The sequence below is a fragment of the Branchiostoma belcheri genome, unplaced genomic scaffold (genome assembly GCF_001625305.1).
Source record: "Branchiostoma belcheri isolate BF01 breed outbred unplaced genomic scaffold, Haploidv18h27 scaffold102, whole genome shotgun sequence".
Classification (NCBI taxonomy): Eukaryota; Metazoa; Chordata; class Leptocardii; order Amphioxiformes; family Branchiostomatidae; genus Branchiostoma; species Branchiostoma belcheri.
Genome location: NW_017802403.1, coordinates 987,480 through 1,004,832, shown reverse-complemented (window position 1 = coordinate 1,004,832; position 17,353 = coordinate 987,480). Strand labels below are relative to the sequence as shown.

Below are 17,353 nucleotides of genomic sequence, written 5' to 3'. Positions count from 1 at the left end.
ATGGGTCTTCTGGTCTTCTGGCTGCTGCTGTCCGCATGTCTGACGTCAGGACACGGGTATGACATCCTGGACGACATCTTCGGAGTGGATCGACGTAGGTTTTCTTTTATTTACTTAAAGTAATAGTTCACCACAAAACAAGGCTCATGAGAGCCACTTGAATATTTTGGGTTACTGTACAGCCAGTGAGGACAGATGTTTGTTGACATTAGACTTAAAATGTTTAAGCTTAAAGCACGGCTTTGGGGTAAGTTCTCTCGAAACAATCATCCACAATTAAGGTTGTACCCATGTGAGAAACAATCACGTGATAGCTTGGTCCATATAGTGGTGTTTTTCTATAGGAAAAAAATATTTTCAGCGTGGAACTTCCTCCTAAGTGGTGGTGTATGGAGGAAGAAAGGGTGATTTGCTTCAGTGTAAGTGGCAAGACGTGTCCTTGCTGAGAATGTTCGAGGCGGAGGCACTAGCAAGTGAAGTTCCGCGGAGCATTTACCGTGAAAGTAGCTTTAAAATAACGCCAGGCTTGCAACATTACGCCTACATGTATGTGAGACTGGCGGTAGATACAGACATACATCTACACAACACCTCGTCAAAGCCACGGCTAGGGCACCCACCAAGCTAGGATGCGCTAGTTTCCCTTGTTGTTTTTTTAATGTTTTGTAGTATAATCATGTGTAGTTATATGGCAAGAAGCAACGTTGTGGATGACTTTATAGAACAATTACCTGTGACAATTTTCTTTATAGATTTTTTTAACAATACAATTTCCTATCCTATGTTTTTTTTTAGCTGCGAACAGAGTAAAACGACAGGAACAGGACAGTAACCAATGCCTCAGCAACCCTTGTCAGAACGACGGCATCTGTCTAGACGCGGACGGCGAGTACTCGTGTCTCTGCCAGGCTGGCTGGAAAGGAGTCAATTGCGATCAAGGTACGGTTTGCTAGTACTCCAAACTGTCCATCATAATTAGCTGTCCAACCAATGAGAACATGACAATTAGCGGTTCGACCAATCAGAGAGTGCCGTCAGTACTTTGTATTTGCATGTTTTAATTTGTACAGGTTTCTTAATTTGCATGCGTACTGGGACAGGTAGGTCTATGTCATCATGCATGAATGGGGACTGGATCATAAAATGTTTAATTCCTTTAAAATGAATGTAATTATAATCTAATAACAATGACAATAATTATGTATGGTAGCTCACGAATAAACAGTCATGTGGTCTTTAAGTAAAGACAAATGCTCTCATACTACAAAGAGCTTTTTTTAATTCTTATCTTAAAACCGTTGTCCTTCTAAAATTTTGTATACAATATTTTCAGGTCCGATAATAGACCCTTAACGTTTTGCCCTGCGGTTGTGTAGTTACTTCTGCATTCGTTGCATTTCGCTGCGGTGTGATACGTTGCACGAGAAATTATACCCCCAATTCGTACATATACAGGGTGCAGTATAGATGGTACTGTATGTGCAACCCATATATATATACATATATGGGCTCCACGTACAGCACAAAGGTTAAGTCTGTACATTGTCTTCTTCCGGTAGTCCTGACTAGACCAGACAACAAGGGGAAAGAGTTCATGTTTGGATTTCTTCAAAATTTTGACGACACGCCGAAGTTGGAGGTTTTCGTCACCACCTCCAGTGCGACCCCGGTGGAAGTCACCATCTCCGCCCCGGGAGTCAACTTCTTCCACCAGCTGTCAGTCGTCAATGGGGCCATTGTGGTAGGCTATCTTATAAGTTCTGTGTTGGTAGAAGTCATTATGTTTGCCGAAGGAAAACATATTGTTTTTCCTCAATTTCTTCTTCTTCTTCTTCCCCAAACAGTGACCTATGACCTGACCAATGACATGATTTGTTGACGCCTGTCGCCATGGTGACTGGTGTTGGGTTACATAATGTTGCAATTCCATGGTCTGCTCTGCTCCTGTCACCATATACTAGTAGTACATGTATATGAATGTGTTTGAGTGAGAATTAACAGAGCAGACCATATGCGAAGGTTAACATTATGCACTTACTTTGCAAATGTTACCTTTCTAGTTATAAAACAACTTTTCACTGCAATATCCAATACAAGAAATTGGACTCACCCAGATTTTCGACTGTTCAACTCCAGTCTTTGTCAAGGAATAAGCAATCTTCCGCTTCCGTGACGTCATACAGATAATATAATTGACTCCATAGACAGAGACGACGGGGGGGGGCGCCACAGACCTCTTGTAACCTATGATCCACCGTTTACTATTAATTAATACAGCCTTTTAGTTTGGGGTCGGTAAATGTTTAGTAATAATACCCGATTTAGACCATAAGTATTGATAAATTTGTCAAACCTTTCTTTTCCAAGTGATTCTCATAATTTGTAACATGAATAGAATAGAAGATGAACAACATTTTTTTAGACTGTACTTTATATTCTAATGAAATATTTGTCCTTTTTAATCATATCAAAGAGAAGTTCCCATACTTTGAACACCTAAATGCTAACGATGAATTTATATTTTTGATGCGTCTGTATCACAAACATGATGTGTTCTCACTTTTTTCCATTGTACAAAAAAGCGAGAAGAAGTTGACCACCCTGTATTAGCTCAGTAACTAGAACACTTTGTATTAGCCTAGTATAGTGCCCTTGTATGTTCCTTATGTATGTATGTCTAAGTCAAGTAGTATATCTGTTGTCTCCACTTTTCTACATACGTTTGTTATGCATGTGTGTCTGTTAAGTCTTGACCTGTACCTAGCCCGTCCTGGCATGAATGTACAATAAAGTTATTTTGATTTCAATATTCCTCCTGTATTCCAGATCGTGGACGTCCCAGCAGAGCTGCAGCTATTTGCAAGCGAGAAGGCGCGAAAGGGTATATACATCAGCGCAGAATCCGAAGTCATCGTCTACGGCGTCAACAAGTACAGGGCCACGACTGACGGGTTCCTCGCTCTCCCAGTGGATGTTCTCGGCACCGACTACTACGTCGCTTCGTACACGCCAATTTCCTCCACGCTTTATTCCGAATTCGGCATTTTTGGAGTCTCCAATCAAACTAAAGTGACTGTGACGTTGTCGGACGATGCGTATTTCCTAGAGAGGCGTTACGACGCGGGGAGTACCATCGTGTTCACTCTGAACCGGTTTGAGGCGGTGCAGATACGGGGTAGGGGGCCGACTGCCGACCTGACGGGAACCCACGTGGTGTCTGACCAACCGGTGTCCCTGCTGTCCGGAAGCAGGTGCACCAACGTTCCGCAAGGGATCACCGCCTGCGACCACCTGGTGGAACACATTCCGCCCGTCCTCACCTGGGGGCTCAAGTTCGTCACCGTCCCGCTGGCTATGCGGCACGGCGGCGATGTCTTCCGCATCGTCGCTTCCGAGGACGGCACCGACGTAGACGTAGCCGGCGTGGGAAGCCGTACGATGAACGCCGGGCAGTGGTGGGAGCTTGACATCGCCTCAGACGAGCAGCACCTAGTAACAGCATCCGCTCCAGTTATGCTGTTACAGTACAGCAAAGGAAAGGACGCGGACGGAGTCAACAGCGATCCGTTCATGATGTACGTGCCGCCTAATGAGCAGTTTGCCGCCGACTACACTTTCGGAACCGTCGACTCGCCGTCTTCTCCCTACACCAGCTACGTCAACGTCATCATCGACGGGAACAAGACAGCTGGACTGACGCTGGACGGGAAGGATCTCGACGCCGGTACAGTCTGGAGTGAGATCCCGGGTACAGATCTGGTCTCCACGCAACTCAACATCAAAAACGGCACGCACAAGATCAAGCATTTCTCCGCCATCGTGCCCTTTTCCATCTTTTACTACGGGTTCGCGTCGTACGATTCAATAGGTTTTCCTGGCGGTTTCCGGCTGGCCAGTTTCCCCAAAGACTGTAAGAAGATGGAGCCGGTGCCTGGAGACGGAATTGACAATGACTGTGACAGACGTGTGGACGAAGAACTGCTCAACGGAATGTAAGTAACCCATATCTCACTTTTCCCCATTAATCTTAAGGGATATTTTGGCGACGTCTCAGGGAGAAAAAAAAGCCTAATTGTACAGTATTGTGTGCAATTCGCAAGAATTCTAGGAATGACACATCACGATACATCAGGTGTTTCTCGCAGGTGCAGTACGTTCTGCCGACGTGCTTGCTGGACCCACCTTCATGTTGACGTCACTTCAACACACTCTATTGATTGGTTGACATTTCAATTTGATTACCCAGTGACGACGACAATGACGGCCAGATCGACGAAGACATAGCCGACCTCAACCATGACGTCAACGAATGTGACCTGCGATTGGACAACTGTCACCCTGACGCTGACTGCATCAACACGCACGGGTCGTACAAGTGCCGATGTCGGCCTGGCTTCACCGGGGACGGAACGGACTGCTGGGGTGAGTACATCTACACGCAAATAACGGTCCAGAATTCAATGGAAAGCATTGAAAGTGATCTTGATCCAGATTTAGATTTAGATCATTAAAGAGCTGATCTTCCACTGGTCGTGACAGAGAATATGGGTCTTTGGGAGAAGCCATGAATATACAAATTAGAGACGCCATGAGCGTAAAATTTACAGTTTCACTGTGCTGGGAACATTCCACTATTTCTTTTCGACAAATGTACAGTGCGCCACAGTTTAACGCTCCATCTAATGTACTGCAACTCTTTGGAGTAGCATCCATGTCAGATGAGCAATAACAGCCAGGATTTGAACTCCCAACCTCTTGCTCCGGAGGTAACCAAAGGACTACACATTCCACATAGCAAAGTTAAACTTTGTAATAAAGCAAAGTTAAGTTTTGTAATACAAAGATAACATACATTCTTCGTTAGTTTAATAATCTTACTTTTACCAAATTTACCACCCTGTTAGTGAACTCCATAAATAGTTTCATCAGGTTGAAAGATACTTAGGGTATAGAATTTTCTTCTTACACAGCCAGTAAATGTTCTCACCTGCTTTGGCAATAAATAGCGGCGAGTTGCAGAACTCCAGTTAGAAGCTCTGAGGAAGGTGTCTGATAAACATCGAAACGTAAGCAGGTGAGAACCTTTACTGGTTGTGTAAGAAGAAAATTCTATACCCCTGTTATGTGTGAACTGTTTGACTTGATGTTGTTCTCTCCAGACCGTGCTATCTGCCAGGCGTTTGCCGACCCGCATTTCATATCGTTTGACGGGACGCTGCACCACTACCAGGGCCACTGCACCTACACCCTGGCTAAAACCTGTCCGACCAGCATCACTACGGACCTGCCCAGCTTCGACGTGGAGGTTTGTTTGTTTGTTTGTTTGTTACCTCCATCAAAAATGGAGGTATTGTTTTGGGCACGTCTGTCTGTGTGTGTGTCTGTGTGTGTGTCTGTGTGTTTGTGTTTCCGCACATTTGTAGTCAGCATAACTTCATAACGCCTTCATGGATTGTGATGTTTTTGGTATGCTGATAGGTCTTAGGAAGACGAAAGTCAAGGTCAAATATGGGTTTCCTGGTGGATGACCTTGGTACTGCATGGAGGCGCTTTCAGTGTGATTTGGAGCGTTCAGATGCAGCCACTTGAAACCGGCTTCGGGGTAAACCACATGTAAAGCGCCTTGGGTGACTTCACATAAACACGGCCTATTTATCTGTTACTACCTTATGGAATGTGTTGATTGTACCGGTAAACAGGTAAAACTGGAGCCGCGGAGCAACCCTCGTGTCACCTGGGTCAGAGAGGTGTGCGTCACGGTGTTCGATCGCACCATCGTGTTCAAGAAGAACAAAGTCGTTCTAGTAAGTGTCCACTTGTTAAAGAGATATTGTTTATTGTTTATTGAAAAACAAAACCCATGGCAGCCTCACGGCTGAATTGTGAGGTTTGTACACAAGTCGCGAGCACGTTACACGTGCTAGTATTTTATTACATTTTGAAAAATACGTTAAATTGAAATTACTACTTACAACATTTTAGGATAAAATACTTAAATTCGCAGTATAATGGACATTTTAAAAACATTTTTTATCATTCATAATCTTTGAAATACAAATAAACTATAATATTTTGTAGCTGCGACATTTAAGCGAGTTGAAAACAATTCTAAAAGAATGGCATAAGAAAAGACATTCATTCGGATACTATACTTGAATGGGGCACGAAATAACAGCTTATTACACATATTGTGTAAGATTTTCACAATTTTGAACATTGTTGTTTTACACATTTTCTTGCGCTATAAGCCTACCTGTGGGTAATAATGACATTTGGGAAGTAAAAGATCAACGTCGTTGCGCCGCAAAAACGTGTTGTAAAATTGCCAACTCCTCGGCGTTAGCGCAGATCGTGGCCATGTTGTTTGTTTCCATTCTTTTTAGGAGCCTCCTAGAATTATGGCAGTATGGGAGCCCCGGCATACAAATATAATAGTACGAGTACCAAGGCTACCTAAAATACAGCGGGCCTGGCGCAACTTAATTCTCGCACCGGAAAAACGAAATAGCGACGCTAATAGGTTAGAAGTTATTGAGAATGGGTTTAAGAATATTGTTTTTTTTTTACCTTTTTACAGTCGAGTTGTTGAACCTTTAATGGTGAATTTTTCAAAAAGTGTATCATGCCACAATTCAGACGTGTAAGGCTGCAAATATATGTGTGTTCCAAATACTAAACTAGCCTACATTCATCTTGTATATGTTTGTCCTAGCAATAATGAACATGGCTTAAACATGTTCATTTTTATTATATGTGTTATATGTATAGCCATGTGTGAACTTCGCATTAGTGACCATCCCTTACGTATAGAATCCGGCTGGCATAGCCGTACCCCTCTGAAAGATAGAACGTGCGAATTCTGTAATCATTTATATGTTGAAAACGAGATACACTTTCTACTTGACTGTACATTATATAAAGATGAACGCCAAGAATTACTCGATATTTTACATTTACACAAGATATGCAAGAAAATGACATGTTTAAACACTTGATGTCATGCAAGAACGAATGTATAGCAGACAAACTATGTAATTAAGTTTTCAAATGTTTCAAAAAGAGAGAAGAAAGGGCAACTAACAGTAGATGATAGGTAGTATATAGTATTGTTATAATGTATAAATTCCTAGCAATTAGCATCAGAATATAGTCTCCCAGTATGCAATACTCATGTTTTGCATACTGCATGTCCTCTTGTGCATTTAGCCCATCTGGGCATGAACATGCAATGAAGATTCATATCATTATATATTTAAACACAGGTTGAAGGTCTATTCGTCCTTCTGCCGGCCAACCCCCACCCGGAGGTCAGAGTTCGGCAGGTAGGTCGTTACGTCACCATGGAGGCAGACTTCGGACTCCGGGTCTCCTTTGACGGCGTGCACCGCGTGCAGGTCGTCCTGCCGAGCACGTACACGGGCGCCACATGCGGTATCTGCGGGAACTACAACAGAGACACGGCAGACGACTACCTCACACCGGACGGCATACTGGCGGGAAACGTTATCGACTTCGGGGACTCTTGGAGGGTTCCAAAAGAGGGAGAAATGTATGTACAGAGATTTCACCCTTTCCACTAGTGATATAGTCCATCCCCTAAAAAATTATTTCCTCGAAAACTTCCGTTTTAGCATGTCCTCCAAGAACACAAACTTGTATAATTATAATCATAGTATTTCGTTGTACTTTGGGAACTATGCTGTATGTATTCACTGTTTGTTTGTTTGTTTGTTTGTTTGTGAACACAATAACTCAAGAAGGATTTGATGAATTGTCTTGATACTTATTTGGTAGGTGGGTAGGTCTTAATAAAGCATAGAAATGATTAGATTTCGGTTCCCCTGGCGACTTATCATGGTACTGCAACAGAACTTCCGGTTTTGATATCTCGTGATCTAGACATGCTAGGGTCACGAAATTTCCATGGTAGACAGCTTTTGGGCTGGGGATGAAGTGACAGGAGTTTGACCGTCTTTTGGTGTAGATTATGATCAGCACATAATTCATGCAATTGAGGATCCTATTTGCACCATGTGGATTAATCAACAATTTCTTAGTCATAAAGTCTGTTATCATTTGGCGAAGATATGAGATCATGGAACTCTAGTTACTAAATACAATGTGTCGTTTGTATTCTCTCTAGCTGCCAAGAAAGACCGGATCCCCCTGACGACTGTGACGAGGAACTGCAGCTGATCGCGGCTGACATCTGCAGTGTCCTGACGGACCCGACAGGCGTTTTCTCACCCTGCCACCAAGTCATAGACCCAGCGGTAAGATGAAAGTCCGTACTCTCCAAGCAGAGGTTTGGGTTTTGGGGGTATTATAACGGGTTTTTAAGCTTTTTTAACGGAGTTTCATTTTTGCACTGGAATTTGTCTTTCACCCAACCCAACCTCTGCCGGGAGTCGAAATAATCAATGCGCTATAAATCTAATCTCTTCAACACATTACAGTCGTTCTGCAAGTAGGTACGAATCGGACGCATGTATAGGCACAATTAGCAGGCGTGTGTGGCCAAATGAATAGCTTTCTGACTGGCTGGATGTGTAATAATCCACCACAGTAAAATGGAAATCTCCAATGATAATTTAATGGTTCCCGGTGAGGAACACTGTCACGTTTCTTGAATAGGTTTGCCCCGCCCCGGGTTGAGTGTCGGTACGAGCTAAACGTTGTTAGAACAAACGTTGTGGGGTATTCGGCTCAGGACCAAGAGGTCCCGGGTTCGAATCCTACCCATGTCACCAATCTTATGCCCTTGGGAAAGGCGCTTTACACAACTTTTATCACTTGACTTGAATTGGAATGAGTACCTAGCTTCGGTTAGGGACGTCCCGCAGATAGGGCACATACAATTAAAGATACTATACTGTAGTTAAAACTTTAAAATAGATTCTAATCTACTACCACACATTATACCGTGTAGGATTTTGTAGCAATAAAGTTTATTGCTTTTCCACAGTTTATGAGGACAACTTGTGAATATGATGTCTGCTCCATTTTCGAAGACAACACCATAGCACTTTGCGCCAACCTGCAAGCGTACGCAGACACGTGCATAGAAGCAGGCGTCGACCTGGGTGCCTGGAGGAACGAAGACTTGTGCCGTAAGCACTTCATAATGATTACCTACTTAAACAGGGAGGTATTGTTTTGCTCTTTGTGTGTGTGTGTGTGTGTGTGTGTGTGTGTGTGTGTGTGTGTGTGTGTGTGTGTGTGTGTGTGTGTGTGTGTGAGTGAGTGTGCCTGTGTGTGTAACTGTGTGTATCGTTGTGTGTGTGTCTCTCTGTGTGTTGTCGCATACTTGTCGTCAGCGTAGTTAAAAAGGCCTTTTTGGATTATGATTACTTTTGGTATCTATGTAGGTCTTAGGAAGACAAAGGTCAAGGTCAAATGTCGGTGACTGACCTTGGTACTGCAGCGGATCTTTCGGTTATGGTATCTTTTGTCCTGGGCATGGTTTGGTGTTGATTTTTTAAAAATATTTCGATGCACAGGTGGATACTGGATGAGGTTAAAAAAACTATATTTTATACAAACCTGTTTAGTTACCACTGCAAGCTGGCCGTGATATAAGGATATGTATGGGGATATGCAGTATGCACCTTTTCCTTTTCACAGCGTTAACCTGTCCAGACAACAGCGAGTACAACTCCTGCGCGAGCCCCTGCCCGGCCACGTGTGCGGACGTGTCGGCGCCGTTCTACTGCAGTGAGAATGAGTGTGTGGAGAGTTGTGAGTGTAAGACTGGGTATGTCCTGGATGGAGAGACCTGCGTACTGAGGGAGCAGTGTGGGTGCTTCAACGACGGCACATATTATATGGTAGTATATCCCCATTTTTACTAACCAGGTATCCAGTCTATCGTGGTTGGGACATGGTAGTCGGGGCAGACTGTATCTTCGGGGCTCTAGTAGCTAATAGGTACAGGTCAAGACTTAACAGACACATATATACCAAACGTATGTAGAAAAGTGGAGGCAAAAGGTACACTACTTGACTTAGACATACATACATAAGGAACATACAAGGGTACTATACTAGGCTAATACGAAGTGTTATAGTTACTGAGCTAATACAAAGTGGTCAACAGTCTAAAATAAAGTGTTGTTTTCATCTTCTATTCATGTTACAGTATTGACAGAGTCTATTCTGGAGAAGAATGCGGTTGTGCCTTCCCGTTTCAATGTGTAATTTGTGGCAACTTATTCGGAGTTTAGTTGCCCTAAAGCCCATGTGTGCCGCAATGATGGATTGTGACGTCATGAGCCAATTGTCTTATAATATTCATTCTATATTCCCTTCCGTGACACACTGCGTTCTTGAATTTGACTTTGAAGTGTTCCATTTATTCATCCATCCATTTATCCATCCTTTAATCCACCCATCCATCCATTCATCCATCCGTTTAACCATTCATCCGTCCATTCATCAATCCATCCATCTGTTAATCCATCCCTTAATCCATCCATCCATCCGTTCAGATCGGAGACAGATGGACGGAGGACTGTAGCCGTGAGTGTGAGTGTAGCGGGAAGAACGACATCCAGTGTGTGGACATCAGCTGTCACGACGCGGCGTTCTGCGGGACTGTGGACGGGATCCAGGGATGTCACTGCTCCCCGGGATACGTCGGCAACGGGTCGTTCTGCGAATGTAAGTTTCCCGTCATTATATTCATGAATAATAGCTGCATTGTTTTTGTTATGTCTCTGTTCGTGCGTGTTTCCGTGCTTGTGTCTGTTTCCGCACGGTCCTTACAGTTCAGGTTGTAATGGTTCAATATATTTATCTTTTTTCTTTCTTTCTTTCTTTCTTTCTTTCTTTCTTTCTTTCTTTCTTTCTTTCTTTCTTTCTTTCTTTCTTTCGTTCTTTCTTTCGTTCTTTCTTTCTCTCTCTCTCTCTCTTTCTTTCTTCCGTCCCTTCTGTAATTCTTTTTTCATTTCCTTTCCATATTTTCTTTCTTAATTGTAATTGATTACAATTGAAGGTGGTATTAAGTATATTACAAAAACACAACAGCAAAACTAGATTTTAATCAAAGAAAGACGATTAATCACAGACGATTGTTTTTAACTTGAGCTTCCTCTTGCACAGCGTACTTTTAAGTTGACACCAGCCCATACATGGCACCCCTCCGAATTGTTACAATATGTTATAGACGTCTAAAATCTCCGATATGTGTTTTTTTTTACAGTTTACGACCCATGTAATAGCAACCCTTGCCTAAATGGTGGTATCTGTACGGAAGAGGACAACGGTGGGTACAGCTGTGAGTGCGTCGGGCAATGGAGCGGGGCAAACTGCGATGAAGGTAAGAACAATTAGTTTCGAATTCTGAAATGAATCTAAAAACCATCATTATAGGACATTCAATAGATATTTATATAACTTCTACAACTTATCTATGTCACAATAGATTTAATGATACCCAGAGCAAAAAAAAAACGACATGATGCAAAAAAGAAAGCTTTTGTATGCATTGCATATGGTTAAGGACCACAGGGACAGTAGCTAACAGATATGTCAACCTAATATATAATTGTGGATCCAAAAAAGGTCAAAGTCAAAAGGTAGCATTGCCGATTTCTAGCCTGACATATGCATGCTTACTTACTACTTACTTAAACCTCTTCTGAGCCAGCATGGCTCTTAAAGCAGAAAGTATCTCTTCCATCTGGCCAGGTCAGCTGCCATCTTTGGTGCCTCGTCAAGAGTGAAACCATGGCTTCGCACTTCTTTTTCCATAGTTCTTCGTCATGTTTCCTTCGGTCTTCCTCTCAGTCTCCTGCCCTGAGGCGTCCATCTTAGAGCTGTTCTGGTGATGCTTTCTGATGACAGCGTCAAATGTGACCTTTCAATATTTATGTTTATCGAAGGAAAACATTGTTATTGTCTGTTTCTCCTTCATCTTCTTCTCCAAACAAATAAGGTCAATGGCCTGGACCAGACGTCTGTCACCATGGCAGTTTTTAGCAGGAGAGATTTAGACTCCTGTCTCACCATATATATGAATGTTTTTAAATGTGAAGAATTAACAGAGCAGACCATATGAGATGGCAAACGGTATGCATTTGCTTTGCAAATGTTACCTTTCTAGTTTTATTAACATATGTAATATGTAAGGACAGAATCCTAACGCTTGGAATCTCTATGACCAGGGTCCATCTGCAGAGCTACTGGAGACCCCCACTACCACACGTTCGACGGCAGATCGTTTGAGTTCCAGGGTCCGTGCAGGTACACTCTCACCAAGGACATCAGTAACGGCGTCAACTTTAACATAGAGATCCAGAACCGACCGCTGTCTATCTCCCCAGCTGTGGCGGTCGTGCGAGAGATGTACGTGGAAGTGCACGGGTACAGCATCTCAATCATAGGCAGGAACATACAGGTGAGCTATAATAATCAAATCAAATCAACTTTATTGCTCAACAATTGTAGCTGGTACAATGTATGGCAAAAAATCTACAATGGTACATACACAAACTAATACTAAAATATGATTCTAACGAGCTAGTCCATAATGATACTAAAGCTAATCTATTGTGTTTTCTTAGGAAGATATAATAATGAAGAACTTTTTTGGCCCACTTTGCTAAGTACAGGTCACATGATTACAATATTATACAAACGTCTAACGTATATGGTCTTTTTAACTTCCTCTATCTTCTTAGGTATTGTATAAATGTATGAGGCTGTATAAGTAGTTAGCTTTGATTTATCAAATTCTAACAGAAGCATGTTTTTTTCTTTAGTTGTCAAGTTTCCGAAGTGGGGAAATTTTCTTGAAACATTGACCGAAAAGTACGTGTCGCTGTCATATAAAGGACAATCTACTGCAGTAATGCACTTCGTCCTCTACTGTACCTAGACTACAACATTGGCGTATTCTTTGCTTTTGAGGAGTACTAGTGTGATTATGTTTTCCTGATCCGATTAGCAATCTGTGACAAGTGAGTCTCAACAGTTAAAGTCCTCCCCGCAATCATTAGCATGGTCGAATATGACAGCACACATCTCCGTTTCGTAGCCCGTGGGTCACACAGCAGGGGGCTAGTCCGCAGGTAGTGGTATGCTTGAACACTATTTCAAAGATTGCTAAGCACAAGAAGCAGTATATACGGTTTTAAGTCGTTGATATGACTCGGTCAGGAATCAAACTCACGACCTATACTCAATGCAAGGTGAGTACTTTAGTTGCTTAGCCATTGAACCAGTGCACTCACTTTCTCTCTCCAATAACCCACCTCTCGTGAGATTATTATTCACCACTGGTGACGTTCTTGCAACATAAGCAACATGAAATGGAGACATCTGATTGGTTGGTTGGCTGTATGATAATTAAATTTACAATGAAAATGGGTTCTTTGATTGTTTGCAGGTTGACGGCATAAACCACACCCCACCTGCCATTCTTGGAGACGGAGAGGTCAAGATCTTCATATCCGGTCGTTTTATCGTGGTGGAAGCAGATTTCGGTCTAGAGGCGTCCTTTGATGGACAACATTACGCAATGGTAAAGTCTTTCTTTGTAAAAGCTACTACTTGAGCTATCGGTCTTTTTGTTTACGATGTCAGTCACTTAAGGCCCAGTAACACATTGACGACCATCCCCTGGCCGAATTTGGTCTAAAATATCAGTCGACCAGATTCGGCCATCATTATTCTAACCGACTCGAAACCAATTTTAGTCAAATGTGAGTCAAATTTGACTTGAGACACTCCCCCAAAAGTGCCGGTTTACTCCTAAATTGTTGGCTGGTGTTTTGCTTATTTGTAGCCAAATACCAGCCAAGCATGGTAGAGCCTGCAACCAAACAATCTTTTACTGGACATTACGGAACAATAATTGGACTGAACAATTTGTACTTTTTTGTAACTATCATTATTTATCAATGAATTTTGTAAGTATGTTTCTAAATGTTTCAAAAAGACAGAAGGAGCCAACAGAACTTAGATCGATACCACTATATATATGTACATATATATACATTTCTTTCTCGTACATTGTACTTTGTACATCCATGCATTTATCCCCCCGGGGAATAAACATGGAATAAAGTTTCCTTTTTTCATTATTATTATTTATTAATGTTACTGGCTAGTTACTGTTTTTTCTTTCCTATTATTGCCATTATCATTTATCTATTGTATCTCACTTTACTATTTGTATGTGACTGTTGTGTTTTGTTGTGTAAAACAGGGCCCCATTGAAAAGTGTGTAATCACGTAATGGGCCACCCTGTATAAAAATGACGGAAAATAAAATAAAAACATGTATTACTGTTGTATGCAGGTGTTTGTTCCCGGGTCGTATGCCGGACTTACCCGAGGTCTCTGCGGCATCCTGAATGGCAACCCGATGGACGACTCCCTAACATCCGGAAACACGCTGGCCAGGGACTGGAATGACTTCGGGCTTAGCTGGCTGGTCAGTCAGTCAAGGCAAGTCACGATGCTAATGCTAAGTTTACATTTCCAAACCGGGGCCCTGCCGGGCAGCTTTAGGGGACGAAAAGGACGAACTAAAAGATAAGAGAACGCGTACAGTTTCATAAACTAATCATAATGTGCTATTTGTGTGATATAATTTTTCGTTGATGAAAACAGCCCGGCCGGGCTCTCGTTCGGAAATGTGACCTCAGCATAAGAAAGTCAACCTGTGCAATATGTTAACTTCGTTGCAATTGTATAATTTCTTTAAAAATATATAAATTTGTCAAACACCTTCCCTTGTATATATTGGTGTGCCAAACTCCAAAACTTCTATAGCACTTTGGCCACACAGGACAACAAAAATTTAAAACTAGGAATAAGGACGACTCGGACCATTACCAAGTTGGCCCATTGCAAATCGGGTCAACTCGGCCCACCGCTCTGGTCAACTGGCCCAACCACCAAATGTCCACAAAATATAGTATATTACGTAGCACAGTATTAACATGATTCGAATCTGTAATGGTGGGTTACTGTATAGTGTTTTGCTTTCTTTACACATATTTCTAAAAAAAAGCTTATAGTCATGAATTTGGTGTTTATACAAACAGCAATTGATAAAAAAAATTACTATGATTACTATCATTAATTTGACATGAATCTTTATTGCATGTTCTTGCCCAGATGGGCTAAATGCACAAGAGGACATGCAGTATGCAAAACATTAGTATTGCATACTGGAACGCTATTTTAATGCCAACACAGATGAGCTTTCATCATATTAAGTAAAAAACATTGTTCTTTTCCAGCTGTCCTGAGAAGATGGTGCCCCATCCCAGCCCAAGTTGTGACGCGATTGAGGACACCGTGTCGGGCGAGACAGCCTGCGGGCTCCTTACTCTCTCTGACGGGCCGTTCCGATCCTGCCATCACGTCATCGACCCCGTGGGTTACTTCGACGACTGTGTGTTTGACATGTGCCACTGGCAAGGCGTGAAGGGACTATGTGAGAATCTGGAGACGTACGCCGATGTGTGTAAGGATGCGGGCGTGCCACCCTTGCTCTGGAGAACACAGGAACTATGTCGTAAGTAAATTGAACATAATAATTTTCTAGCCAGCAGTTCTTTATAATACTCTGCCAGACACAGTAACCGTTGACCATATATGTAGCATTATAATAGACTCATGCCAACTAGTAATCTTATTATTTGTCATACATTGTACCCGTGACAATCGTTGTGCAATAAACTTTGACTTGACTTGACATAATTACCATGGACGTCCAGCAGTGTTAGTAGTAATCATAGTACGATGCTAAATTTAACTCCAGCACAAGAGTACACGAGAATCAAATTTTGAACCGGCTGGGGTGCCCTGATTTATAAAACTGAACCTAATGTTTTATATATGAATCAACAGAATTAAACTACGTATGATTTCTCACAAAATAAAATGCCATTAACCAGAGGAAACATTTTATCTCTATCATGCCTTCATCAAGTAATTACCAATCACTTCCGAACGTAAGTCCGCCATAATAACTGATACGTGACCTTATTCACCATACTTCACGGATACAGTTGGTTAAAGGAAGTTTGTAACGAAAGTTTTCTGATAGAAAATGTACTTTTCTTCGTAGCTTTGCAGTGCCCACAGTACAGTCGGTACTCCCCCTGTACCAGTGGCTGCCCTGCTACCTGCTCCGACCCGGAGGGCCCGCGAGGCTGTGACCGGCCGTGCGCGGAGGGGTGCGCGTGTCTGCCGGGATACATCCGGAGTGGCGAGGAGTGCGTCCCCGCGGACGAGTGTGGATGCAGCAGAGATGGGCGATATTTCAAGGTAAGGCCACAGCAAGTAAATTTTATGGATGATATTAGCACGCGCATTGATTTTTGCCTGATTCTGAAAAAAAAAGGAAATTAGTATCCCTCTGACGGTGGTCAACATGCTGAAAATGGGCAAATGGCATGTCTTGAGATGTTTTGATTTTGTGCGGGTTGAGACTTTTGGACAAGAAAGCGTCCGATAGAGCGGTCGTTAAAATTGTATAACGACTCAAATCAAGGCTATGCCTTTTTTTTTACAGAAAAATACAATTATTTATCATATTAACCAGCAAATATTTGCCTACCGTAAATGCAGTTCGAAAGAAACCGAAGGAAAACATATTGTTTTTACTACGTTTCTTCTTCTTCTGTTCCAAACACTAACCTCTGACCTGGCTAATGGCCTGATTTGTTGATGTCTGTCCCCATGGTAACTGGTGTTACATAATGTTGCAGTTTTGTAGGAAGGATGTAGACTCCTGTCTGACCATACATATAGATGTACATGTATTTAAATAAGAAGAGCAAACCACATGCGAAGGTAAACATTATTCATTTGCTTTGCAAATGTTACCTTTCTAGTAAACTTAAAGTTTGCTTAACTGTTTTTCAGATAGGAGAGTCGTGGGGAGTTGGCTGTGACGTGGTGTGTGAGTGTGTGAGCACCGACAATATACAATGCAGAGAGGTGCAGTGTCACGAAAACGCCTGGTGCGGAGTCCAGCACGGCAGGCAGGGGTGTCACTGTAACAACGGTTACAGCGGGGACGGTGTCACCTGTGAAGGTTAGTAGATTAATTAGCCTTACTGTCAATCACAATTAGCAGTTTGACCAATGATAGCATGATAATTAGCGGGTGTGTAGTCCAGCACGGCAGACAGGGATGTCACTGTAACAACGGTTACAGCGGGGACGGTGTCACCTGTGAAGGTGGGTAACCTTACTGTCAATCACAATTAGCAGTTCAACCAATGATTGCATGATAATTAGCGGGAGTGGAGTCCAGCACGGCAGACAGGGATGTCACTGTAACAAAGGTTACATCGGGGACGGTGTCACCTGTGAAGGTGGGTAGCCTTAC

General features: G+C 42.5%; 1 protein-coding gene across 1 annotated transcript in view; it reads left to right on the top strand.

Annotated features, from left to right (window-relative positions):
* Window positions 1-17,353, top strand: part of LOC109474635 — a 64,764-nt gene continuing 47,411 nt past the window's right edge. The window contains exons 1-17 of the mRNA XM_019774986.1: window positions 1-94; window positions 796-939; window positions 1,560-1,741; window positions 2,827-3,992; window positions 4,247-4,422; window positions 5,160-5,305; window positions 5,700-5,804; window positions 7,263-7,549; window positions 8,144-8,273; window positions 8,966-9,110; window positions 9,625-9,827; window positions 10,488-10,659; window positions 11,201-11,317; window positions 12,165-12,397; window positions 13,388-13,522; window positions 14,303-14,437; window positions 16,885-17,056. Coding sequence (XP_019630545.1) covers window positions 1-94; window positions 796-939; window positions 1,560-1,741; window positions 2,827-3,992; window positions 4,247-4,422; window positions 5,160-5,305; window positions 5,700-5,804; window positions 7,263-7,549; window positions 8,144-8,273; window positions 8,966-9,110; window positions 9,625-9,827; window positions 10,488-10,659; window positions 11,201-11,317; window positions 12,165-12,397; window positions 13,388-13,522; window positions 14,303-14,437; window positions 16,885-17,056 — 3,742 coding nt within the window. The remainder of the gene's footprint in view (window positions 95-795; window positions 940-1,559; window positions 1,742-2,826; window positions 3,993-4,246; window positions 4,423-5,159; window positions 5,306-5,699; window positions 5,805-7,262; window positions 7,550-8,143; window positions 8,274-8,965; window positions 9,111-9,624; window positions 9,828-10,487; window positions 10,660-11,200; window positions 11,318-12,164; window positions 12,398-13,387; window positions 13,523-14,302; window positions 14,438-16,884; window positions 17,057-17,353) is intronic.